At 39.8% G+C, this 25,677-nt stretch overlaps 5 protein-coding genes and 1 long non-coding RNA gene across 8 annotated transcripts; 4 read left to right on the top strand and 2 right to left on the bottom strand.

The window, feature by feature from the left end:
- Nucleotides 1–147: 147 nt before the first annotated feature.
- LOC6588784 (serine/threonine-protein kinase 11-interacting protein) lies at nucleotides 148–7,199 on the bottom strand. 2 transcript variants are annotated; one of them, XM_026988114.1, is made up of 9 exons: nucleotides 6,790–7,199; nucleotides 4,881–6,650; nucleotides 4,692–4,812; nucleotides 4,490–4,625; nucleotides 4,291–4,423; nucleotides 4,054–4,230; nucleotides 3,308–3,379; nucleotides 1,912–2,913; nucleotides 148–877 (listed from the first exon to the last, which is right to left on the bottom strand). In XM_026988114.1, exons 1-9 carry the CDS (start codon nucleotides 6,878–6,880, stop codon nucleotides 426–428), a joined length of 3,954 nt encoding a protein of 1,317 aa, XP_026843915.1. In that variant the 5' UTR covers nucleotides 6,881–7,199; the 3' UTR covers nucleotides 148–425. The 2 variants fall into 2 exon arrangements, with proteins under 2 accessions (XP_026843915.1, XP_026843916.1); XM_026988115.1 differs by lacking the exon at nucleotides 3,308–3,379.
- Nucleotides 936–1,747, top strand: LOC113565624 (C-type lectin 37Da-like). The gene is made up of 2 exons (XM_026988116.1): nucleotides 936–1,241; nucleotides 1,304–1,747. The coding sequence occupies exons 1-2, from the start codon at nucleotides 992–994 to the stop codon at nucleotides 1,726–1,728; spliced, it is 675 nt and encodes a 224-aa protein (XP_026843917.1). The 5' UTR covers nucleotides 936–991; the 3' UTR covers nucleotides 1,729–1,747.
- A 679-nt stretch (nucleotides 7,200–7,878) lies between the features above and the next one.
- Nucleotides 7,879–14,458, bottom strand: LOC6588785 (glycerol-3-phosphate dehydrogenase [NAD(+)], cytoplasmic). 2 transcript variants are annotated; one of them, XM_026988546.1, is made up of 7 exons: nucleotides 14,318–14,457; nucleotides 14,001–14,178; nucleotides 10,717–10,923; nucleotides 10,263–10,635; nucleotides 10,042–10,195; nucleotides 9,875–9,967; nucleotides 7,879–8,299 (listed from the first exon to the last, which is right to left on the bottom strand). In XM_026988546.1, the coding sequence occupies exons 1-7, from the start codon at nucleotides 14,359–14,361 to the stop codon at nucleotides 8,287–8,289; spliced, it is 1,062 nt and encodes a 353-aa protein (XP_026844347.1). In that variant the 5' UTR covers nucleotides 14,362–14,457; the 3' UTR covers nucleotides 7,879–8,286. The 2 variants fall into 2 exon arrangements, with proteins under 2 accessions (XP_026844347.1, XP_002014256.1); XM_002014220.2 differs by lacking the exon at nucleotides 7,879–8,299 and adding an exon at nucleotides 8,759–8,973 and having other exon boundaries at nucleotides 14,318–14,458.
- A 2,535-nt stretch (nucleotides 14,459–16,993) lies between these two features.
- Nucleotides 16,994–18,514, top strand: LOC6588825 (BTB/POZ domain-containing protein 9). The gene is made up of 2 exons (XM_026988622.1): nucleotides 16,994–17,011; nucleotides 17,094–18,514. The coding sequence occupies exon 2, from the start codon at nucleotides 17,112–17,114 to the stop codon at nucleotides 18,387–18,389; it is 1,278 nt and encodes a 425-aa protein (XP_026844423.1). The 5' UTR covers nucleotides 16,994–17,011; nucleotides 17,094–17,111; the 3' UTR covers nucleotides 18,390–18,514.
- A 1,783-nt stretch (nucleotides 18,515–20,297) lies between these two features.
- LOC6588826 lies at nucleotides 20,298–20,737 on the top strand. The gene is made up of 2 exons (XR_003408787.1): nucleotides 20,298–20,337; nucleotides 20,394–20,737. It is a non-coding gene; the product is annotated as an uncharacterized LOC6588826 (long non-coding RNA).
- A 3,746-nt stretch (nucleotides 20,738–24,483) lies between these two features.
- On the top strand, nucleotides 24,484–24,921 carry LOC6588827 (mitochondrial import receptor subunit TOM7 homolog). The gene is made up of 2 exons (XM_026988894.1): nucleotides 24,484–24,625; nucleotides 24,691–24,921. The coding sequence occupies exons 1-2, from the start codon at nucleotides 24,505–24,507 to the stop codon at nucleotides 24,753–24,755; spliced, it is 186 nt and encodes a 61-aa protein (XP_026844695.1). The 5' UTR covers nucleotides 24,484–24,504; the 3' UTR covers nucleotides 24,756–24,921.
- Nucleotides 24,922–25,677: the final 756 nt, after the last annotated feature.

The following is a 25,677-nucleotide window of genomic DNA, read 5'->3' as shown; positions in this document are numbered from 1 at the left end:
TACAACGTCCATTTCCTCAATCTAACATACGAGAGCTTCAATGGCCGGTTTATATTACAATATCCAGACGCTTAAATTGTTTTTTCTTAAGCTAGAAACAGTTTCCTTTTTTCATTTATTTTATTTATATACACTGCATTTTTGTAATTTTCTGCTTTTATATACACTAAAATATATATTTATTCTCTTTATAATTGCAGAGACTTCTCAGTGTTTTCATAAATATATACATCGTATCGTATCGTATCGTGGGTAAGCACCAACCATGTCTCTCATTAACCTTACACTCCATTATTTTGAAAGAAATCTACATACAGCCTAAAACATATAGAGGGTGTTCCGGTTCTAATAAAGCTTATCCACAGAACCTTCTTTCTGTGTGATATATTGGTCCCTTAAATACAGAGGGAAAGATATAGAGAATGCTACGTTCCCGAGTAGCTGAATGGCACTCCAAAGAGCTGCTCCCATGTCTGTCCTACGGCATTCAGACAGCATTCGGCATTGGCATAGGTCTCAAAGTTTAGTTTCCACATCTCGCACTTGTTTTCGGTTTCATCTATAAAGTTGATCACATATTCCACATCCGAAAGACGTTCCACATCCACGAGATTGCTCATGGGCTGCGTGAGACTTGGTGCCAGGGCCGATTCTTGGGTTTTCGCTGAAAGCCAATCCCATTTTCCATTGCCAGAGATATACAAATGGGAATCGGTGGTCAAGAGTAGACAAGGTTCAAAGGACAGGCCCTTCTCTTCGTTGCAACTCCACTGGCAGCTGGCGAGGATTGCACACATTTTCACAGGCTCCGAGGACACAGATTTCAGGACAGCCGATGACTGCTGCAACACTTGGCATTGCGATGGCAGGGCATTTTCTGGGCGGAAGAGAAAAAAGATTTACAGATGATTAGTATATTTATTTGAGTCCTGCATGAATCAATCACAGTATCAATCACAATTCAATACACTGCATCGAGGCTTATGTGGTAATGTCTTGTTGGCATCAATCATCAGGAAGAGGTTATTATACTGATAAGAGTTTATTTCATCAAATATTCGCGAGAGATAGCAAAAAAAATTGCATTTGGCGCTGTGTTGTGGGTATAAAAGAGTCAATCAACGAGAAGAATTATTATAGACTTGTTGAAATGCTTCTGAGATACACTGGACTCTTTGCCTTCGCTTGCTTGGGATTGTTTTCCCCCATAGGGGCAGCTAATATAGCAGCGGACACAGATGGTGAGATCACGAGGAATCATTAGCCAGCACTTTACATGTCTTTGGACACATATGTATTTTAGGAATTTCCCGATCGAACTTAACTCTTGGTCCATTCGTTAAGATTGGTAATGGATTGTACTACATAGAGGTGATGCTACAAAAGAACTGGTTTGACGCCTACGAATCTTGTCGCCGCATGGGAGCTGCATTGATCTCCTTCGAGACCATCCTGGAGTGGCATTTGGTCAATATGTATCTCTTTAAAATGAATATCTATGATAGGTATTGGACTTCAGGCAATAATTTATCCAATGGAGGCAGACATACTTGGCATTCAACGGGAGCACCCGTGACACTGGACATCTGGGCTCCGGGGGAACCCAATAACGATGGGGGAAACGAGCACTGTGACGAATTGGGATACTTAGGGACCAGCACGAATTACAATGTATTTAATGATAAAGATTGCTCAGTGCAGAGGCGCTATATTTGTGAGGCACTCTAGCCTATAGACAACAAAAATTGAAGGCTCGTTAAGATAGAAAAAGATTGTGATAAATATAGATTGCTTTTCCTAACTTATTGGGCTCTTTGCGACTCTCTAGCCGCTATATAGAGTATTTTTCTGGGTGCTACTCAAAACTAATATACTCCAATACTCTTCGAGTAATCTCCATCATGGACTTACCTTGCATATAGAGCAGCAAACTATCAGTCCTTAGCATATCGTGCAGCAGCAGAACGAAACCTCCCCAATCTCTGAGGCTAAAGGACAGACCCAATTTCCAGGGTAGCACACCAATGGAAAACAATCGATCCACTGTGACGCTGATGAGCTGTCTCAACCATTTGGATACATCGTCGTGGGGCGCTCCAAAGGCCTCCATTAGATACAATTTACAGGTGGACATCACAACGAGACCCTCGGTCAATGTCTGCGTTTGTTCGTTGTAGATCCAGCCTTTGGCCAGCCACTTGAAGTGTTCGTCCTGCTCCTTGAACTTCGTTTGATAAAAGTACAGCTTCAGGCGATGATCAATGTCGTTAAAGTTGCTGTAATTGAATTTGTAAGGGTGCATGCCCGACGATGTTGATCCACTGCTGGCCTCTGAATCGATCAGTTTCTTCGAGCTGGACATCAGGAGGTTTGTGGACTGGAAGACTGAGGCAAAGGGCAGCATGGGCCGCTCTTCGACTTTCTTTAAATTATTATTATTATTGGAGGATTCCTTGGCACCCTCCTTTTGCTGTTCGTAGGTGGTGCAAATGCTGTCTGTTACAGAGCCTGAAGAGGAGCTTTCTGTTAGCTGCACTTGTGACACAGCTGGAGGGGGTGTTGGTGCCACAGCTGCTGCTGCAGCTGCTGCCTCTTCCTGCCTCATCTGCTGCCCGAATTCCCGCTCTATAAAGCTTTGCGTCTCATCATGCAACGCCTGCAAGTGCGGCAACTGCGAAATGCGACGATCTTCTGAGGTCTTTCGACTGGCACTCTGCACACAATTGGGATCCAGCACCTCTATGGAGGATTGGCTTGGATTCGAGATGATATCCACATCACTTTCATTCGCACGGAACTCGAGATCGCGATCTGTGTTGGAGCTACCCACAACCGACTGATTGGAGTCGAAGGAGCTCTGGGAATTGGTGATTTTCGAACAGGAGCTGCTTTCATTCAGGCTATTGGCGGAACCTAAAGGAGGCAGGAGAATAGAGTTGATATATTAGTGGGGTTTGTTGGAAGATTTCAAGGTTTTTCTAATGGAAGCAGCATTGTTTTTAGGAATTTTCATTGATAATTTAGTCTTTTAAGGGAAAAGTTTGAAAATGGCCGCAAAGTTCTAGGAAGGAGGTGTTTTGGAGGTCCTCTGTGGGTCGATATATTACAGAAATTCTAGATTCTAGAGACCTCTAGCAAAACACTCTTCCCTCCATATATTTGAATGGATTTTTCTTAGATAAATATCTCTTTTCCCTGAATGCTGCTTCACATCATCATAAATTAATGAAAAAGTAAAACGGAAAAGCAAAATGCAAAAAGTAAATGAAAAGAAGAAAAACTTAGTACAAATCATTGGCATATTAACTTTTAGTGGCTTGCATCAAACTCCTACGCTTGGGTGTGTTTTTAGCGGTTGTTTTAAGCCTGGAGAGGGCCACTATTAAATATTAATAATCAAATATATATATTACAATTATTATTACAGCAATTAATAATGTTATTTTGTTGGGTTTTGGTTGTTTTTGGGGTGAGAGAACAAATGATTTAAATATACATAAAGTTAGTTTTCGTTTTTGCCATATTTTCGATTTTGTGTGTGTTTTTGCATGCAAAATAAATAAAAACGAGAAACAAGTGAAACAAAATTAATATATAGAATTTATGAAAAATTATAAATGAAAATTATATAAATTTTTAAGAAAATCTTTTAATATTTAAAAATAAAAACACTAAAAATCTATATAAAATCCATAAAACCTTAAATAAAACTATTTAAAATCATTAAAAATTGATAAAAAGCGTATACAAGTTTAAAAAAACCAAAAACCATATTTAAAAATATATTAAAAATTTGGAAAATCGACTGAAAACCATTTAAGATCTACTTAAAAATCCTTAATCTTCACATGAAATGTCAATGAAATATTTAAAAATCCTTTAAAATGGTAAAAAGATGTTTTAAATGTCTTAGAAATGGCAAAACACACAAAGAAAAATGCAAAAAAGAAACCATAAACCATAAAATTCTAGGCATAAAAATCAAAAGAAAGTCGTTTTAAAATGTTTCCAAAATTTGATCAAAATAGAAAAGAAGACTGGCCAAGGACTTGCCAATGCTATTGGTTTCCTCCTTAATCGGTGAGGCCCCCATCGCAGGCGACTCCTCCACAATCAAGGCTGGCGACAATTTGGGTTCTGCGGCCACCTCCACAGATGGTTTATCCAGCGATGTGGACAGATCTGTGACCTCTGCCACATGAACACTGCGACAGTCGGGACAACGTAGCTCTAAAAGGTGGATAAAGAACGTTGTTTAGGATCGTATTTCAATAGTGTTCTGTGCCTTACGCTCTGTCCTATAACGCTTGATCTTTTGTTCCATTGAGAATTGTATCAAACAATTCACACAGCGATAGATTTTGATGTTCATTTCGGTGAGATCCCGTTGGGAGAGTATGTCACGGAGTTTCTTTTCCAGTTCCTAAAAGAATACAGAGAATTTTTGTTGGGGATTTGGGGGCTTTTGGAATGGTGTGTTTTGCCATACCTGGCACAATGTATTCTCCACACAGTAGATACGCTCCTGCTTATCCTTACGAAGGGTATCGAAATTAATGCGCAAAGTATTTGATTTTAAACGCTCGCAGGACTCGAGGATTTTGAGGCTCCATTTGGTTTTGGTTCTTGGGGAAATAAAAGGGAGGGTTGAGGGTTATAGCTCAGTCGAATTTTCATAGATTTTCCCATACCGTTCACTCAATGTATCCTTTTCGCGTATGAAATTGGAAGATATCGTCAAAAACAAAGGAACACTAGGCTTGTGCTCAAGATAGACTATGTAGGTCTCCTCATCGGGCTCCATATCGGAAACTGCAAAGAGGCAAGGGAACATTAGACGTAGGAGAGATCTTCTATAACTTTTTAGTTGCAGATTCTACCTGGTTCCTCTTCCTCTACCGCATTGGATCCGCTGGCATAGAGACTCAACAGGTTTTTGTGCTTATCTTGAGAATGATCCCCCTCCTCCTGCTCCTTCTTCTCCGTTTGATCCTTCTCCTCTGACTGCTCCTTCGTGCTACTGATAATGCTTTCGTATTGGGTCTCCCCGCTCTCATCACAGGTCTCGTAAAGCGTTTGATTGGCTGTCTCCTGGGTTTCCTGGGTCTCCGATTTAATGGGCGTCAAAGTGTTGTCGAAGGAGGCGCCCCAGGCGCTGCTGTTGTTTGTGGGAGTGGAACTTACATTTAGATTTCCCTGAGGGTCCTTTTTTGTCGGCAATGGTCCAGAGAATTCCCCCAAGAACTCGTTGAACTGCTGGCGAGAGGCATTCCTCTCTTTTTCGCTGGGTTGCGGCGACTCTATACCCAGCATGAGCTCTGCATTCCCCGTCTTTAGCCACTCATTGCCGTAGGTGAGCCTCAGGGTTTCGATTTGTTTCTTGGTCTCCAAGTGCCCGGAATCTGTGGAGCATTCCTCTCCCTCCGGTTGGGGCTTGGGTGGTGGTAGAACTGCTGCCGCCTCTGCCACATCGTCGGTGTCTTCGGAGATGTCTGCTCGACGGATTTTACTGAGGCTTTTCTTGGAGTTTTGCTTTTTGCTGCTCTGCGAGGTGTCCAAGGAGGTCGTTTGCTCTGTGTTCAGGGAACTAAAGCTAGAGAACTGTGAGCCATCGCAGGTGTTGATAGAAGTGCTGGAACTATTGATGGACACAGGACCACTCCTCGGCCCACGATGGGAGCCTATGTAGCGCCACCTTTGACTGCCAGTCAGGGCCTTTTCCGCCTTGGAGAGCGGCTCAAAGTCCAGGACAAACTTCACCGAAGCCGTATTCTTGTGCAGATATATTGCTGTGGCCTGGCGATGCTTGGGGTTGCACGACAAGGGATTACCCTGTAGATTCAGCATGGTCAGGGTCATCAAGGCACTGAGCGGCAGAAGCTGGGAGTGCTCCAACAGACAATTATCCGATAGGTCCAGAGAGGTCAAGGCATCTAGCTTGGCCACATCCAGCAGCTCCTCCACATAATTATTGCTAATGTTCAACAGTTGCAGCTTCTTGCAAGCCTCCATGTGAAACTGTGGCAGATATGTGAGGCAGTTGTAGCTCAGATCGAGGGTCTTGAGATGTGGCAACCATTTGATGGCTGCCACCGAGATGAGCTTGTTGTGCCGCAGGTTGAGATGCTGCAAATGTTGGGCAAACTCCAGGGCCGTATCCACGCTCCTCAAAGAATTGTAGCTGAAGTCTGCCGATTGCAGTTCATTCCACACGAACCCATTGGAGTTGTCGCCGCCACAGCGGGTGATTATATCGTCCACACTGGCCAGACTCTTGACGCAAATCAAATGCTGGAGCTGGCCACGGAACGGTTGGATGCCCACCACTTGATTAATGTTGATTTTATGGACTTCCAGGCGCCGCAGGGCCCGAAATTTGGCTATATCGATGGCACCCTCAAAATAAAGTTCGCTGGGAAAATAGGTTAATTTTAGCAGCGTGGTTTTCTGCACAAAATCGTGCAACAGCTGCAGATCTGGGAAGACACTGGACTTGGCATTGATGGGCTTAACCACCTGAAAGATCGTCTGCTGTTGGTGCTGATGATGGTGATGATGATGCGTCGTGTGAGTGCCAGCCCCAGCACCAGCAATGATTTCCGTATCAGCAATCAATGTAAACGAATCATTTAAAGCACGCAGCAGGGAACCTGTTGGGAAAACAGAGAGGAAAATGTAGCGGGAAATAGTATAGTGATAAGGCGTGGCACGGCACAGGCATCAGCCAGTGACCGCATGATGGATTGTCGCAGCATTCTCTGCGTAGTAGGGCTCCGATTTCCCTCTCACCTGATAATGTTAGCGTAAATTCGGAGCTCAATATTTTATCACCGTTCTGTCGCAGTAAATTTGCCAATTCGGTGATTTTTTGTGGATCCATGACGACGCGGGAATAGGGGGGTACAAATCAGCTGTGACTTTGAATTTTGTTTTGATATTCTTTAGATATTCATTTTTCCCCAAGTCATCTCCATATAATATGCATCGGGTATTTTCAGACACAAATCTTTTTAGCACGTATGTTTTGGGTGCACAAAAACAACAACAAAGAGAATTATGACGCCATTTGTGGTGGCAGGTCTTAATAATAAACCAACATTTTTCCGTTTTAATTATAGATTTCCATAGGATTTTCTTTTATTGCATCACCGATCGTATGAAGCTGCGGTTTTTGATGATGTATTGCGGTTTCTATGATTGACATGAGCGGAATATTCCGCTTTTTACTTTTTTACAATGCAAATAAAAATTAACTTTTGTTATGCTTCTTCTTCTTGCCAGTCCATGGCAGTCACAGCGGAACGCGGGAGCACAGAGTTGCTTTGACTCAACAGTTAATGTTGTTAAGCGGCAGCAGATTGTAGATAGTGTTGTAAGGGATGAAAAAGCGCGGTGTTTGAATTCAAATTTGAAATTGATTTTAAAAACTGGGGAAAAGAATGAAAATTTAAAAAGAGACGAGTTTTTGGGGCGGTAAATATCAAAGCATTGAAAATAAATGGATTTCTATGGCAGCTATAGAAATAGAGTCAACCGATTTAAATTCATTAGCGTTAGTCATATACAAAAATAGATAGGTTTTTAAAAAGATTTTTCTCATAAGAAATTCCTTTTCGATTCCCCAAAAAATATATATAAATTGACAAAAATTAACATTTTTATTTAACTACTCAGCTTTTATTTATGTAACACTTTCTGTTTAATTTTTTACATTTACAAAATAATTATAATTTGCTACGCAATCTTTGATTAAAACATTGCTACAAAGACGACCCAAAAAAATTCGACTTTCATTCGATTCGATTTCCGATTGTTCCGTTTCGATTGTTGCCGAATGTACGAGTATTACTCTTGGCCACAAAATGACAAATATATATCTCATTTTCTTTTGTTTTATTTAGGTACAAGCGCAATATACATATGTATCTCATGGCTAACTAAGAATTAAAAACAAGGCTAAATTAAAGCAGACTTTTTGGTGGTGTTTTCTTGTTAGTTATTCCTCTTGTGGTTCATTTAAGGATATGCGTGGGAAGTGGATTAAAAGAATTGACTAAATTAACTAATATATTAACAACCTATACAGATTCCTGGGGAGTTTTATTTGTTAAAAGTTTTCTTCTTTAGAGTTTCCTTTTTTAGTTTTTCACTGAGCTTTCTGTGGTGTTTTCTTCCTTTAAGTTTAACTTTTTTACTTTATTGATTTGTGCTGAAAAATATACATTTATTCTCGGTTTTTTATCTGTGGGTGCATAAAAATGTTAAAAACGTTTCGCCTCCAAACCTCTACAAAGTTTGCCTGGGAAAAAGAGAGGTTTAAAACATTAATATATATATTTTTTGTTGGTTTATAAATGAATAACTTTAAAACATTCTTTTGATTGAAAAAGAAAAATTCGTGCTTTTGGAACTCAAACTGAAAATTGCAGAAAAATGTATTAATCGATTTGGAGTTTTTCTTTCCGATACGTACTGCTCTCTTTGCCGATTTTGGTAGCTGCCAATATTTCAAAATTGATTTATTTTAGTTCGTAGGAAAATACGATTTCGAAATGAAGGATAGACATTCGTTTTTTTTTTTTTTTGTATGGTATGTACAAAATATTGTATATTTTTGTAATATTTTATTCTTTTATTCTTAACAAATCTCATTTTTAATGTTTCAACAAATATATGACACTTTTATGGTTTTAGTTTTTTAACAATAAAAAACACTTTTACACGATAGAAAACAATTGAAAAATATTTATATATGTATATAGAAAAACGTTTGAAATGCATTTTGATAGTCGTAGAATATATATGAATGGATTGATGACTTGACTTTTGACTTTGGATCGATTAATGATCGATAAATGATCGATGGATATCGAGTAGTATTTACAATCTTTTTAGGGGGCGTGTGGTGGGGTGTAACACAGTGGTTTTGGTTTTGATTTTTAGAGTTTTGGCGACGGCATGATGGACGTATCCCTATGAGAAAATAATATATAGAAAAAGAAGAGAAGAAAAACAAATCGTTTTATGAATGAAAACAATAATTGTTGTTGGTTGTATTAGTAAATGTCTACAGAAACGTGTATGGATATTAAACAAAGGACATTGATATGAGTATGACTGATATTTCTGATATGATGGTGGGGGATATGTTTTCGATAGAAAAAAAATGTACAAACACTTCATTTTTGATTTGGATTCAATTTTTGAATAATTTAGAATAATTTTTTTTATTCAGCTTTTGTTATGGGTTTTAAAATTAAGCTTATTTTTAGTTCAAAATTACAAAAGAATAAAATTAAAAATGCGGGTTAAAACATTCCAGAAATAAGAGAAGTGCAACAACTTAAGACTTAAACAAAAAAGAAGTTGGAAAACTTAATAGTAGGTTAGATAGGTTTTATTCAAGAAAAGAGGAAGATAATGTTAAGATTTTCAACAAAATAATGAATACAACATTATTTTATTAAAACAATAAGGAAATCTAAGATTTTAAAATAAAATAAAGAAGAAAACATAAGTTTTATTCAAGAAAGAGGTAAAGAAAGTACATAAAGTAGAATCTTATGTTTTATTAAAAGAGAAAATCAATAACTATGGATTTAAACAAAAAATAGGAGGAAAACTTAAGGTAAAATAAAAAATAAAGAATGAAACTCAAGTTACAAAAGAAAATAAAGGATAGAACTTAAGTTTTAAATCAAAAGAAAAGTCGAAATACAGGAATTTTGAGTAAGAAGCAATAGCCAAAGAGCACTTATTGGGGAGGAGTGTTGCAGGATATACAGGATATACAGGATTCAGGCGAAAACGTAAACGTAAACGCAAGTGCAAAAGAAACGAATACACTGAAAGAAACGCAAACGAAAACACTTACATATGCTCGGGATGATTGCGTATGCAATCGATTAAATCTTTAGGCTTAAGCTGATTTGTGCATATCTTATGAATGGCCGTAAACAGGGGGAATCTAGAAAAGAGAAGAGAAAGACACATCATAAATACATATAGAATATAGGAAGGGTGTTGTGGGGTGTTCCGTACTTATCCTCCAGTTTCTTGTTCTTCAACATATAATTGACTTCCTCGGCAGTGGGTGGGCCCTGGAGTTTTTGGCCATTTAACATTTCCTTTTCGAGTTCTTCGATGGTTTTGCCCGAAGTGACAAACGCCTCAGAGACGCGACGATTGCGACCACCTAAGTAGCAGATAGGATACCATCAAATAAATAGATCAAAGTCTTATATCTTCGGGGGTATACCCACCGTAACACGTCGTAATGAGATCCGCCACACCGCAGCTCTCGAAGAAAGTCGACAGCTTGCTGCCTGGATAAAAGACATCGACAAAACGAATCATTTCCATCAGACCCAATCGAATGACAGCCGCCTTGGTGTTGTCGCCCAGCTTCAGGCCATCCACAAAGCCCGCACCGCAGGCCACAATATTCTTCAGAGCGCCACACACCTCCACGGCATCGGCATCGTCCACAACAACGACGCGGAAATGATTCGCCTGGAAGAGATCACGCAACACCTTGCCATACTTTTTGTCCGTGCAACCAATTGTGGTCTCACAGAAGTTGCCCTCGGCCACTTCATTGGCCAGATTGGCGCCCATCAAGACAGCGCATGGTATCTACAGGAAAGCAGAGGGACAAGATAGATGTTAGAGATAGATATAGGGGTCACCTTCTGTACCGACCGTTCATTGGCTTACCTTCAAGTGACGCGTGATTATGTGCGAAATGAGATCAATGCCACCTCCTTCGGCCTTATCGAAGCCCTTGATCAAAGATATGGCAATGGCATTTGGCTTGATTTTACCCAGCAATTGCTTACAGAAATTGGGAATGAACTGATGTGGCACTACGAAAATGAGTATATCAGCATTCTTGGCAGCCTCCACAAGATCGGGCACGGCCACCTATTCAAGAGATAGAGAGAGAGAGAGAAATTTGGCTAATTAGTTGTACTTTTTTGATAAGAGAAACAATAGAAACAGCAAGGGTAGTGACATAAAAAACACTCCGATAAGAGTTTTATTCAAGGTTGAATGAAGGGAACCTTTTAGGAGACGTTGGGAGCGACGCCTAAAATCAGGAAAATCATTTTTCAAACACGTGCGCCTTTTTGGAGGCACGTCTCTGGCTCGTTTCGGTCGTCGTCTAGACTATGCAAATCGTTGTTGATTATATTATCAATCGTTTTATATACTATAGTTATAGCACGTCTATATATAGTGCATATCTGGAACCTGTTTGTCCACCGCCTCAACGTTTGCTTTGTGCCTTTTTCTATCAACTTTCGAGGTGGCTCTTTCCTTATTACCTTTTTGCTTTGTGGCTTTTGCTCTGTTAGCTTGTTTTCTTATTTTTGCATTGGACTTTTATATAAGCGTAAAGTTCAGGTTAAACGTTCAGGCATTTTGAAATGTCTTTTTAGATAACACAAAGCATACTCGCATGAAGGTTGGTTGGTTGGTTTTTTTTTTGTAATAGTTTTTTGATTAAAATAAAGGTAGAAAAGTTACATATGAGCGGATCTTTTTAACCGTGGAAAAGGGGTTTTTGATTTAATATTTAAGTAAAATTTCTAATGATATATCGACAATTTTATAGAAATTAAAGCAGAAAAACGCCCTTAATTTAATCTCTTTCATCTGTAAACCATTTCTGGAATCTACTAATTTAATTATCATACTTTTATGACAACTATAGCTCCAATTATCAGCAATTAGACCTCAAATCTTTAAAATCGTCGAAATATCTAAAATTTCGTATATTTCTTGATTCTTATTTGCATATTTGTTGCATTTCTGACATTGGTCTCGTTTATGGCTAATACAAATATACTTTTCTCATTTGTTATTGTGTTCTGTTGCTGTGATGGATCCCCCTCAACCTATCCCCAATCCCCCATTTCACACCCTCACACCACAGAAACAGCTACTGAAAGTTTGCCAATTTTATATCGTATATAATATATGGCGCTACATATGTATGTATGAATGGTACATATAGGTGAAGGCGTCTAATTATACAGACAAACAAACGACAAAAACAGAGTATCTATAGAATGGAGGAATGATGTATGATGTGTAGCCTATCGTTGTACCCTACGAAATGCAGAGATATAATTACGTACAGCACTATAAAGTGTTTTATCTCTGATAAGAATCATAAATCATTTAGAGCTGCGACCATTTTAGGAGGTTTTTTGTTACCTATAACACTCCTCTAAACTCCTATAGGTGTTTCTTTATAAGACCTAAACGTTTCATTCGGATCAGACAAGACATCTCCCGAGAATTTCTTCTTAAAAAAAAAGCTTCAATATGTTTTCGAGTCGACGATATCATAGCAAAAATCTCTCTTAAAGGGTATCAAAACCCTCTAAACACCCTCCTTTGATTCATATGTATTTAGTTTTTTTCCACATACATATTTTTATCAATCCATGCCACTAACCTAACGCATGTCTCCTACTACCAGCTGTGTTTAATCTATAGGGCGGGTCTCTGCGTTTATGGAGGTCTTGTTTTTCCGAGTTAATGCCCAGAACTTACAGGCTGTTTACATCGGACAAACATGGGATACACACGGACATTGGACAGTAGACATGGGTTGGACGGCTACTAGTCTCTGGATCGAGGGATGGGACTTAATCAGCAGCGAATGTGGAGTTCATGTTCTACATGAACGGCAACAAGTGTTGGCTGTGCTTATCGATAATCAGCAAATGGAAATATTCGAGTGCTTTTTATATACGTAAAAATACGGCCATTTCAAGCGGTCTTCGTTAGAACGTCTCTTATCGGTTCGGCGCAATTATTGCTTAATAGAATATTGATACAATTTAGCGACGTGCCCTTTCCAGGGAGTAGCAGGAGAAAGGTCTTGCTCACCTTGAAGAAATACAACTTGAGTAAAGGTCTTCAAAGGCGTCATAGGAAATTGCTTTTGTTCGATTGCTGTCAAAGAAAATAGCCCAAGCCGGCCTTGACCTACGACAAAGGCAACTTAAGAGAGAGTCATCCAAATGTAAGCTTAAGAGAAAGCCATGCCGCTGGAGCTTTATAGAGTGCAAGGGAGATGGAGCAAGATTTAGAGAGTGCAAAACGAAATGACAGCTAAAGAAAAAGAGTGCCAAAGTGGCCAGAGAGAGAGAGAGAGAGAGAGAGAGAGAGAGAGAGAGAGAGCACAATAGAATGCAAGCCAAAGGAAAAACAGAGAAAGGCATACACAAAAGAGAGGGATCTGCATTGAAGCTGATACTTTTCATGCCCTTGAAGAGGAGGTGTATTGGTTTCAAACAGATGTTTGTAACCAATACATACAAATTTATATTCTTGATTGGAATCAACAACCGTATCGAAGCGCGTGTTCTGTGCGTGGGTTTTTATAAGAACTTGATTCTCAGATGGGTAGGTTTTCAGCCTGAAACTATTCTCACAACCATACTTCTTTACTTCTTTTAGAGAAAATTAAACACGTTATGTAAATATTTCATTGTTTACAAATATTTCCTTTCAACCTACATATCTACTACCATAGAAACCCTGCTGCTTGAAAGGTATCAAAAGCTTCGATACCCTCACAAAAGCTAACCTTGTTTTCTCTTTATTGCTTGTTTGTTGTTCCTGGCCCTGAAAAACTGCAGTGATGCAAACAAAAAAAAAAGAGAAAACATTTGAGTGCAACAAAAGAGAGGCCGCAAAAAGAAAGAGGCCGTGCGAGAGTGTAAGGTGTAAAAATAGATGTGCATTTGTCTGATTAGATAATTTGCCGCCTGCACGAACTGACGATGACGGTCAAGATCAAGGCAAAGATACGTTTATGTAAGCCACATGTATGTTAATCCGCAAACACACACACACACGAACACAGAGGTATTACATAATGTATTACACATTTATCGAATTCCGAATTCCTGATACAAATCGTTTTTTAGCTGTTAATTAACAGCTGTTTTGGATGGTTTGGATGCTCTTATCACACTTACCACATTTGGTGGCAGCTTGTGCCCCTTCAGGTATTTGACATTCTCGTGCGTCTCATTGATGATTTCCGTGAGCTTCTTGCCATCAATCATCTCCTCGTAGACGAACATCGTTACCCGCTCCTCGAATTCGGGCAGAGCAGAAGCATTGGCGCCCACAATTTTCGCTATGGCCGAACCCCTGGAGCGATTGATGCAAGGTTACAGAGGGTGGTGGGGGAAGAGTATAAGGATAAGCATAATGCAATTATTTATTATATAAATAAAAGAGGGGTTGCCAGGGGGCAGGGCCAAGGGCCAAGGGCAGGGATGGCACTCACCAATTGCCGGAGCCCACAATGCACACATTTACTTTATCCGCCATAATTATGTTCTGAGAGTGCTATTCTGTAACTACTACTATATGATTATGTATTTCCTAGAGTTATAGTTTTCACTTTGTTTCGCGTGTTTGGCGCCCGCTAATTATTTAATTATTTATTGTTTATAAATGTTGACACGTCGCCACGGCACTGTTGAGAGATTTAACTTAATTTTCTGCCCGTCGACTTTATATTGTTTATAATCAGTGTGACCTATCGATAAAATATACCGTCCCACCCTCAGAAATATACCGAAACATACCGTCTTACTTTGAAAATATACCGTAGATATACTGACGAGCTCAAGTTCCATTAATATTCCTCAATTTTGATATTCTGTCGAAAATTCCCAGCTATATAGAATATTAAGCCATGCCCACATAATTTTAACCGATTAATGAATCAATTTTCTACTTAACTGGCTTATTCTAAATACTTTCTTTTATTGGATTTTGCGTAAAAAAAGGTTTCAGCGAAATTGGTCAATCCAAAAAAAAACGAAAGTCGTTCATACTGCTCAATTTAGAGATTCCGTTGAAGAATTCTGGCTAACTAAAACCTTAAGTTTTGCCCACATAATTTTAGGCCATTGATTAATCAATTTTCTACTTAACTGGCTAGTTTTTAGTTCATGCTTTTATTGTATCTTGACTAAATCAAGGTTCAAACAAAATAGTTCAACAAAAAATAACAGTCGCAATGTTGCTGGTATTTGAAGACATGTTGCGTGTATATACCTCTGTACACCCTATATCGTTAATTTTATATGAAGATAAAACGTAGTTTATAAGGACCTTTTCTCAAATTGATATTCTTTAGTCATATTCAAGTACATTATTAGTATCTTGTATATATTTATCTCGATCCTGATACATACGGAGCCTGGGATGACAAACGTTTTCAAATTTCTATAATAAGCTTTTCCATAGGGTATGAGAATTAGTGTTGCCGGTAATTATTGTTGTCAGCCGGTTATTTACCAATAAATACTCGTTTACGATCTTCCGTCGAATATTTCCAGCTATATAGATATCTCAGTTTTGCCCAGATAAATTTATATGATTGATGAATCAATTTTAATCAGGATTAACTACTTTTGAGTACTTGCATGTGTTGTATTTTGACAAAAAGGCGGTTTCAACAAAATTGTTCATCAGTCGCAGTGCTGTGACGTCAATGTTGCTGGTATTTGCAGACTCATCTGTTGTCTACCAGGGTATGGTCGTTTGTATACCCTATTTCGTTAATAAAAGAGTATGTTGGAGCGTTACAACCATTGGGATACTGCCTTGACGGACCTGTACTTTAATCGGACATATGGTGATGATTGGGAACTGGTTTTCCCAACCATTGACCAGGTGAACTCTCCGGGAAATGTGCATATTGATGTGCATATTCAGGAGCTGGAGCAGATCCAGAATATTATTATTATTATTATTATTAATTTTATATGATTGATGAAACAATTTCCTACAAAACTAGTTAAATTTAAGTTTTCATCTTTATTCCATTGGTTTAAGGTTTAAGCAAAAATAGTCAACGATTTCTACATTGGTGCATTGGACAATAGGGTGAGTCAATACTGGAAAATACAAGAAAAATGTATACAACTTGCAAGGTGCACTTTCTTCAGCGGGGATATTTGATATTATTTTCCCGAGCGTGGTCCCTCCCTTCCATGAGCGCCAAATTTTGAATTCGCGCGCTCCCTTTTCATATTCAGGGTCCCGCTCTTCTCGCTCTCGTCCCACCCAACTACCGTTTTCTACTCACTCATAACTACACGTGCGGCCTTCTCTATTTTTCCCGGAAACTCTCTTTTTTTTCTTCCTCGTCCCGTTTCCTCTTCTCCCAAGCAACTCTCTAACTGCCTCCCAGGATCCACAGCAGATGCCGCTGTCTTCTCCTTCTCCAGCCCTGACTATCGGCTCTCTCCCAAACCGCCCATGTCATCTTATATATGCAGAAATGCAGAAACTATTCAATCTCTATTCTAAAGCTATTTCAAAGAAATTTTGCAGTTCTAACAGAGACTAATCACTGTCATTGTATCATGTCAATCTTTGAAAAAGATATTATTAATTACTATTCAACTTGGAAATAAGTATTTCAATATTAAATTACCGAAATAGGGTATACAAATGCCGATACACCGGTTGACAATTGTTACTTAAGTAACAAGCTTTCAAATACCAGCAACATGTAAGAAATGACGTGATGATCCATACGCACTTACGGCCTTTTTTGTTCAAACCTTTAGGCTCAATTTAATTAAAAGTATTTAAAATTAGCCAATCTTGTGCTTAGGACTGAGGGCCTTAGCTAGCTAGTAATATTAGCCCGAATATCAGGAATATCAGATCAATTAACCCATTGTGGACTAGGGGTTACTAAAATATTCCACCGAAAATTATGAATCTTTAAGAATTTCCGCGCAGTTCAGGTGAAAAACATCTTGGTATTTTTTTAAGTAAAGGTTAAGGATGGGATGGATCTAAAAAAAGAGTTTTCAAACAGTAGTATATTACGCGTTTAAAAGTTGTTCACATATTTAAATATAGCTTTTTAATGGTGCGTTTAGTAGGCTAAGGCGAACGTTCAACAGCACTGACAATTCTAAACGAAGGTGATTTCGTTTTATTTGAAGTAAGAGTAAGTTAACTTAAAACATAAAAAAAAAGTAATTTAATAAAACTCCACGGAATACAAATATAAAATCCTTCGGTATCCGCAGAAAAATTTAGCTACCAAGATGAGCAGCCAGGAAATCGACACGAGCTCTCCGGACTCCGTTCGCGCTAAGAAACGCTGCACCAAGAAGAAGAGCACCACAATCATATTCGCCGAACGCGTCTTGGCTGACATGGGCCGCTTCTGCATGAACGAACTATACTCGGACGTCACGTTCCTGGTGGAGGATGAGCGCCTCCCAGCCCACTGCATGATTCTGGCTGCGCGCAGTGAATACTTCCGCGCAATGCTCTACGGGTTCATGTCCGAGTCAAAGAAACGCGAAATAGAGCTGGTTGTGCCGTTGGAGGCATTTAAGGTAATCCTCGGCTACTTTTATTCGGGCACAATAAGAATTTCCACACTGGACGTGGATGTCACCCTCAAAGTGCTCGATGTAGCCAATATGTATGGCTTGGTGGAAGTCAAGTCGGCTTTATCCGACCATCTGCAGGAGCATATGGATGTTTCTAACGTGTGCAAGATTCTAGATGCAGCGCGCCTATACCATCTGGAAAATCTGACAGGGAATTGCCTCACGTTCATGGACAACAATGGAGCCGAAATGATAGAACATGAATCATTCCTAACACTGTCCAAGGACTCACTTGAGGAAGTGCTGCGACGGGACACTTTCATTGCCGACGAGCTGTATATCTTTCTATGTATATTGCAATGGAGTCAACAAAATCCGAACTCGGACATAAAGTCGGTGGTCTCGCTCGTGCGTCTCCCGCTGATGAGTGTCGACCAGCTTTTACATGATGTGCGTCCTCATGGAATCTTCGGGCCGGAAAAAATACTCGACGCCATCAATGAAGGTAATACCATCGACTCGGCCAATCTGCCCTATCGTGCCGTCGTGTGTCCAGGGGAGGATGTTGCTTCTTTCGAAAGACATCAGGCGTCCCGTTCGGTAATCAATGACAATGAGATCTCGATCGAGCTGAGATGCTGGTATAAAATCAACATAATCAGTATTCTAGGTACATTCGATCGTACATTAAATACCCTACAATGCGCCGTGGAGGTCTCTTGCGACATGACTAAATGGTCTCGCTTGGGAACTACCAGATTTACATTATCGCCCACCTGGCAGAATATCAATTTCACGACCCAGGCTGTTCGCTTCATTCGTATCGTGCATCCAGAGTCTGGACGCAAAAATATATTAAAATATTTGCACCTTAAAGCCTTTCTTGACAACACTGAGAACACTGATAACACTGAGAACACTGATAACACTGATAACACTGATAACACTGAGGACACTGAGAACACTGAGAACACTGTTCCCTAGAAGACCGATTTGGACATGTTTAAAGTAGAGAATCCTGCCGACTAAATTCCTGTAAATGTAATATGTTATATGTATATGTTATAGAAATAGCAAAATAAATATTGCTGATAATTGTTGTTCTCAAACAACTATCAACAACTATGTTCACTAAAATGTTCTTGGCCTCTTTGCATCGCCACCGATGATCCTGCCCGGTGCTTAAATAAGTGCCATCAGCATTGAAAGTAAGGCCGTTAATAACATAAAGCCTATAAGCTTTGAATCTGTTGTAACTTTCAGGCATTTGGATTTGAATAGAGATGTAAGAATATAAAATCGAAGAATCCATCCAACCTGTGCCAAATATTTTGTAATGACGCTCCGATCCGTTGACGCCTGATTGGCCGTTTCGCCCACTGTGCGCCGATTACTAAGCATATCACAAATTTAAATTTTAGCGGCTTTATTGGTTCACCAAAGGAACTAGTTCTAATGTTAGTGCTCTAAAAAGCGGCTACTGTCAAAAGCAGTTAAGAGTTGTGCAACGTTTTCTTCAAGGCGCGTAATTTGAAAGGAATAATGAAATATTCCTAAAATACAACCATTTTATTGAACTCTTAAATGATTATTACCCTCAGATTCAAATTTTTACATAAAAAATACTTCTACTACTACTATTAATGCTTGTAGGCCGCATGAATGAATATGGCATCAACATGGCGCTTTGCCCACGCATATACGGTGAACAGCAGTAAAAATGGGAAAACTATAAGGAAAATAAATTTTAAATCTATATAAATAATTTCAAAAACCACTCATTAAATCTTTCTGTTGGTGACTCAAAAAAAAACGAGGGGGAACGTTGTGAGTTGCTGCGGCTCTCCTCCGGCAGACGCCGCGAATATTAAACGACTCGACACGAGTGCGTTCGAGAGAGATAGAAAATAAAATTTTGAGATAAACGTTTTAGAGTGAGATCTAACAGGAGTGCAGATACCAAATTTGGTTGCTCTAGCCTTAGTTTCTGAGATTTGTGGAGGCCCCAGATTTTCTTCTTGTGCGGGGGCTGTAGGGGGTGTGACAAAATTCTGACACGAAACGGTCAAGGCCCGATATCATAGGCGTGTGGATACCAAATTTGGTTGCTCTAGCTCTTATAGTCTCTGAGATCCTTGAACTCACATTTTGCAATTGGCAAAACCGACCATGAAACCTGTGTGTTAGAGAGAGATAGAGCGAGAAAGAATGAAATTGTTTTCTTGATTCTGGCTATAATAATTATACGATCTGGTGCAGATATTACACACTAGAACATATAATCTTCCTCTATGTTCCTCTATTCTGCGTTTTCAGTTGTCTTGTATTTTTGAATTTGTGGATGCCACAGATTTTCGCCCTTTGTGGAGGCGGAAGTGTGCGGGGCAAAGTTTTGAAATATTCTCGTAACAGTAACATATCACAGAAGTCCGGATATAAAATTTCGTTAATCTAGCTCTTATAGTCTTTGAGCACTAGGCGCTGATAGGGACGGACAGACGGACAGACGGACAGACGGACGGACGGACAGACAGACAGGGCTCAATCGACTCGGCTATTGATGCTGATCAAGAATATATATACTTTATGGGGTCGGAAACGATTCCTTCTGGACGTTACACACATCCACTTTTACCACAAATCTAATATATCCCAATATTCATTTTGAGTATCGGGTATAAAAAGAACAGACTTCTATAGCTTCTGTGCCTTTAGCATTTCCTTTTCTACAAGCATTTCCATAAGACCCAAACTAGCATGGAATTTTTATTGGTATTGGTGAAATCTACAATGCCACGAGTTCTCCATGGTTTCTTGGTTACGCTTCACTTTTAAACACAAATTTTCATGGAAAAATCAACCGAAAAACAGTCGTTGATAATGTCCCGTACCGAGAGGATAGCGTACTTTCAAATTGTCTTGATTTGTAGCAGTAAGTATTTCTTAATTTACTAAAAAAAAGGACTTGCTTAAGGTATTTACCTTTAGCTCTGCTCCACATCGATGGTGCTTCGATAATAGACAGTTTAAAGCTTCGCCTGTTTCAAGCTCTCTCAAAGGCTGGCTTTGCTGTCAAAGCGGCTTCCATGACGGGCGAGAATATTGGCGAAGCAATGAAGAACCTGAGCAATGTGCCCCTTGGCATTGGAATGATGATCAACGCTCTGTTCGCGAGTGGAGCTACGGAAGAGAAGCCCCCAGATGATGATCCAGACTGCGAAAAGGGAGGACTACCGTGTAAAGTCATGTCTATTTTTGGCTAAAATTAATGCTTCAATGAATGTAAAATATCTTAAACGGAAGGATTAAGTTGCTCTATATTGAAATGCAAATTAGTTGGAAAGAAAGTACTTTGAGGACCATCTAGTGGTCTGAAAGACATCCAACCGAACCGTGTTCCGCGGGTATTCCAGGCAGAAAAACAACGCAATACCAAACCAAATAACCACAGAAAGGAATAGAGAAAGATATGGATATTTCGATTTACAGAAGAAGGGAGGCCCTGGAAAACCTCTTTTTAACGTTTAGTTACACTCCAGTCTTAGTAACTTGAGCTAACTTAATGGAAAGAGAGTTTAAAAGATGTAAAAATTCACCGATTAGCAGCATCACACCATCGTAAGTTGCAGTTGTTGCTGCTGCAGGATAGAGCCTGGTCCTGGGCCTGGGCCTGGGCCTGGGCCACACCCCATGCCTATTGCATGCCACACAGAGGAAAGGACATGCATCCCATTCCGCATGGCGTTGACCCATGGAGGTTAATCATGCAGCGATGTTACGCGCTAATACCTTCATGTGAGCTGGACCACGTGCTGGGCGGCGGGCGTGTTCCTCCTTACTCCTCTGCCGCTCCTCCTGCACTCCAATCCTGCCACTTCACTCTCCCGTTGCGTGTCTAACGCTGTTTGCCCACCATTCAGTGAGTGGGTGGGTGAATGGATGGATGGATGGGTGGGTGGGGAGTGAGGCTGTGCCACGGGGTTGCTCTACTCTAATGCCAGTGCCGTTTTCGAGGCTGTCTCCTGGTCGTTGCTGCTGCTGCTGCTGCCACTGTGCACCCGTAAAATTGATTGCGGCGAAAGCTGGAAAGTTGCACGTTATGCTCGTGGCCTGACTTGGTATCTGTTCTCGGTCTGGTTCCGGGTACTGCTTTCTGCTGTGTGGCATGGTGTGGTATAGCAGCATAAAGTAGGGAGTGGCATGAACGATAGTGGCTGGGCTCTTTCGCGTAGACGATGTGCCCTGCTCTGCTGCTTGTTTCCATGGCTGAAATGTGATTTTGTGCAGCAACCAAAGCGAGTTTCTGGGGGAGAAAGCTTCATTCTCTTTGGAAAACCATTTACCCCGTTTTCGTACATGGCTAATGCATGGCAATTTTTGCATTAAGGGCGTGGCGAATATCTGTAAAAGCATAAACAATTTATAAGGAAAGTCAGGAACTGAAAAGAAGACCTATTCTGGCTGTAACTTAACGCCGAAATACTCCACTGGAATGTAATAATCTTTACGCCTTTCCGCGTAGTACCTGTGGCTCTCAAACCCCATGTCGGGTGTCATAGATTACAAGGCATATAAATGTTTTGTGTCGCCTCGGGGGCATCTCACGCTCCACTAGGCGTATGGGAACATTTCTAGCCGCACAAAACTCTCGAAAATTACCATGCGGCCATCAATCCCTTACAGGATCCCAGGATCCCAGGCTACCGGATGGACAAGTGCCACAATTCACATCATCAAGATTGCGTGGAATGCTTGTACTCTCACACACACACACGCACAGACGCACACATGGAATATATAGAAACCATAACCCATATCACACTTCGGATAACATATCCATCCTTCACACATCCAATATGCAAGGCCCACCTTTTTGGCCATGGCTAATTCGCATGTCATGCGATGATGATGACGATGAAGAGCGTTTATTCGTTCGACAATGACGATGATATAGAGAGTGGGTTTGGGGAATGAACCTAACCCTTTTTCCTTTCTCTGTGTGTGTCTGTGCATAGCAATGTGTCTATAAAAAACAATGACGGACATTTGGGGGATTTCTTGGGCATAGAATAATAGTACATCAACACACAATTTTACAGGACAGGCAACGGAGAAATAAAATCATTTACGCAACAACGATACCGGCCAGACCAGACCCCAAAAATGAAAGGCAAGAAAAGGCGATAAGGAAAAGAAAAAAGCTTCTACAGATAAGGGGAATAATGAATGCTCTTTCTGGTCTGGTTTTGGGGACGATATAGAGGAGAATGGAATACAATGGGAGAACCAAATAACTTTTATGAATTCATCGATGAACTAAAAAAATAGTACATGAATAGTCGGGGCCAATCGATGACTTCAAATACATTGATAATCGATGACACTTTAAAAAATCTATCGATGACTTAAACAGTAATCGATTGCATACAAAAAGTAGTAGGAAAAGTATCGAATCTCTGCTAAACGATCATGTTCGATTATGAACAGCGTAGAAAAAGCGTTGATCGCTTTAAAAAACCAATTAACTAATATTTCCATGCCCATTTAAAGGGTATACTCCCACAACAGGACTACTTCTACTAGAAGAAGACAACGCTAAGCGGATGTAGCACGCTTATCCTTTTCCCACACGAACATCGAAACACACCCACACACACATAGCGAGAGAGAGAGAGAGAGGGAGAGACAGGGGGAAAGAGAGCAGGACAGTTGGCTGGGGCTTTGGTTTTATTCCTATTTTTTTTCTTTCTGCATTATTATTTTTATTTTATTTAAACCACACAAAATACTTAAGACGATTTTGTGTTCTGTTTTGTGGCCCAAGACGTATTGCCCATGGCCAAAACAGCAGCAGCAACGGCAACAACGGCAACAACGGCAACAACGGCAACAACAGCAACAAGAAAAGTGTGAAAAGAACAGGAGAAAACAAAATGAATGGTAAAAGTTTTTCCAATCCCAAAAAAAGAGAAAGAAAGGAACTAAAAAGGGTAATATGCAACATGTCCGAGTGGTCTGTGCGGCTGTCCGGCTGTCCCCTGTCCCCTGTCCACCCTGCCTCTCCCTTGAGCGGACAGCTGGAGGCGTTTGCATATGCAAAATACTCGTAAGACTTATTCCTTACCTTTTGCCAAAGACATTCGGCCCGAAGAAGAGGAAGGATGGAGGAGACAATGAAATGGGAAAGAGAGGCGATGATGGGACGTCCTTTGATGACAGGACAAGATGTTCAGCCACGGTGGGGCATCAATAATAGACACATAGCACATGTCCTTTGTCAAGGAATACCCTCAAAATATATGACACCCTTGACATCTCCATCTCGACGAACCCCTCCCCGCCCACTTCTTGGACAATCCTTGAATATCCTTCACAGGAATATGCGACAGCATACAAATTGAGGATTTTTATTTTCATTTCATTTGTGTGTTTTTTATGATTTACATTTTCCTTTCTTTTTTATGATTTACATTTCGTTTCGGTGTTTTTTTCCATGCAAAAATATTTTAGGTTCATTTTTTTACGAGTAATTTGGTTGGTTTTTTGTTTTCTGTTCGTTTTTCCTGCTCTGCAAATAGTGTGGCAGGCACTTAATTGTTTTAATTGCCTCGAATTTTCCGTATTTTCGCCATCTTTTTTCTCAGTTTTTGGTGTCCACTTTTTTGTGGACTGCTACTTCCATTAACACAATTTACTTTCGGCTTGTTGGGGTTACATTTTGGGCGGACCCTTGCTCTCTTATTTGTTTAGTTTTATGAAAAATTAGCATCATTTTTGTAGCAATTTATGAGGGGATGGGGTTATTTGAAGGTGGGATTGAACTTTTGGCATAGAAGTGGGGTTTTTCGATGGTTCTTACAAGATTAAAGAGATGTCTGGGTCTTTCTGGGTTGTAATTTATCCATATTTTCCTTAGGATCTAGTTTTCTTTATTATTTTTCGTTTCAGTCATCGTAATTTGGTTTATCGAAGCAGGCTGTGCCAAGGCCTTTTGATCGTTAGGAATATTTGAACACACGATTCATTTCAGTAAAAACCAGTGACTGGTTCGTATCGAAAGCTAAACTCTTTTTAAATTTAACCAAAATTAACCAAAACGATGAACAAATTACCCAAAATACCCGAGATTTCCGAGGACGTCAAGGAGCGTTTGGTGATTGCTCTCGCATACGTCGAGAAGACTATCCACTGGGGTTTTGTGCCCTTGGTGCTATATCTGGGTATGTCTTTGAGTAGAAATAGCTTTATTCTATCTAGCATTAATGGTTTCCCAATGAAATTCTAGGATACCGCAAGGGTGCAGAGCCAGGCATGCCGCCAATAACCCTAATGAGCATGTTGGGCTTCTAGAAACTGTCTCTAAGCTCAAGATACTTCCATACTATAAACCTTGAACCACGATCTAACTTACACACTTGCATGCACTGTTAAACACACTTCAAATTAGGATAAAATGCCCTTCAACCCATTTGGAAGGGCATTCAGTTCGTGAAAATAAAAAATGTAATATTCTTTATTGCAATAAGATCTTCAGGTGTGCCAACTGGGAATCTCTTTATGCTTTACTTTGTTCAGGTTTTGATCCAAAAGCATCATCTATGTGTTCTATACGTTTGACGGAACATCCTTAGCCATCTACTATCTATGGAAATATACAATCTTTGTTGAAAAAAGTTGTAGCCGATAATCATATTTTAACCCCATTTCACATCCAATCAAAATTCCCCTCTTCAATGAAATCGCCTTTAAATATTTATGTATTTCATATATTTAAATTTATTCAATTTCTCAATATGCATCTCTGTTTCTGCAGCGTGTTTTACATTCATTTCTAGTATTTATAAGGATTCTTTTCCAACTATTTTTTATTATTTTTCGTTTATTCTATATCTAATTTTTCTCGTTCCATCATTTTACAACATTTCAATGGGCAAAAATCAATTATACAGCGAGCCTTTTTTTTTTGGTATCTGTATCTATAAACAAAGCACACACACACATGGCGTAAATATATAAGGGACTTTTGTATATAAATAACTGAAACATCAGATATCCAGAGAGAGAGACTCGAAACAACAGTGGGAGCAGAACAGAACAGAAAAATACCGTAAATTGTGGACCCTACGGCAAAGTTATTTTTTCATTTTCATCATTTCGCGATTTCTAAACGTTCTTCGCGGGAAATGTAACGTCAAAACGCGGTTGCAAGAAAATACTGATACTGCAGCGGAGGTGGAAAAAAACAAGAGGAAATCGGGGAAAATGTGTGTGG

Source organism: Drosophila persimilis, unplaced genomic scaffold (assembly GCF_003286085.1).
Source record: "Drosophila persimilis strain 14011-0111.01,24,50 unplaced genomic scaffold, DperRS2 tig00000191-arrow-pilon, whole genome shotgun sequence".
Classification (NCBI taxonomy): domain Eukaryota; kingdom Metazoa; phylum Arthropoda; class Insecta; order Diptera; family Drosophilidae; genus Drosophila; species Drosophila persimilis.
The sequence above is the reverse complement of the archived record's forward strand: the minus strand, read 5'-3'. Positions and strand labels throughout refer to the sequence as shown.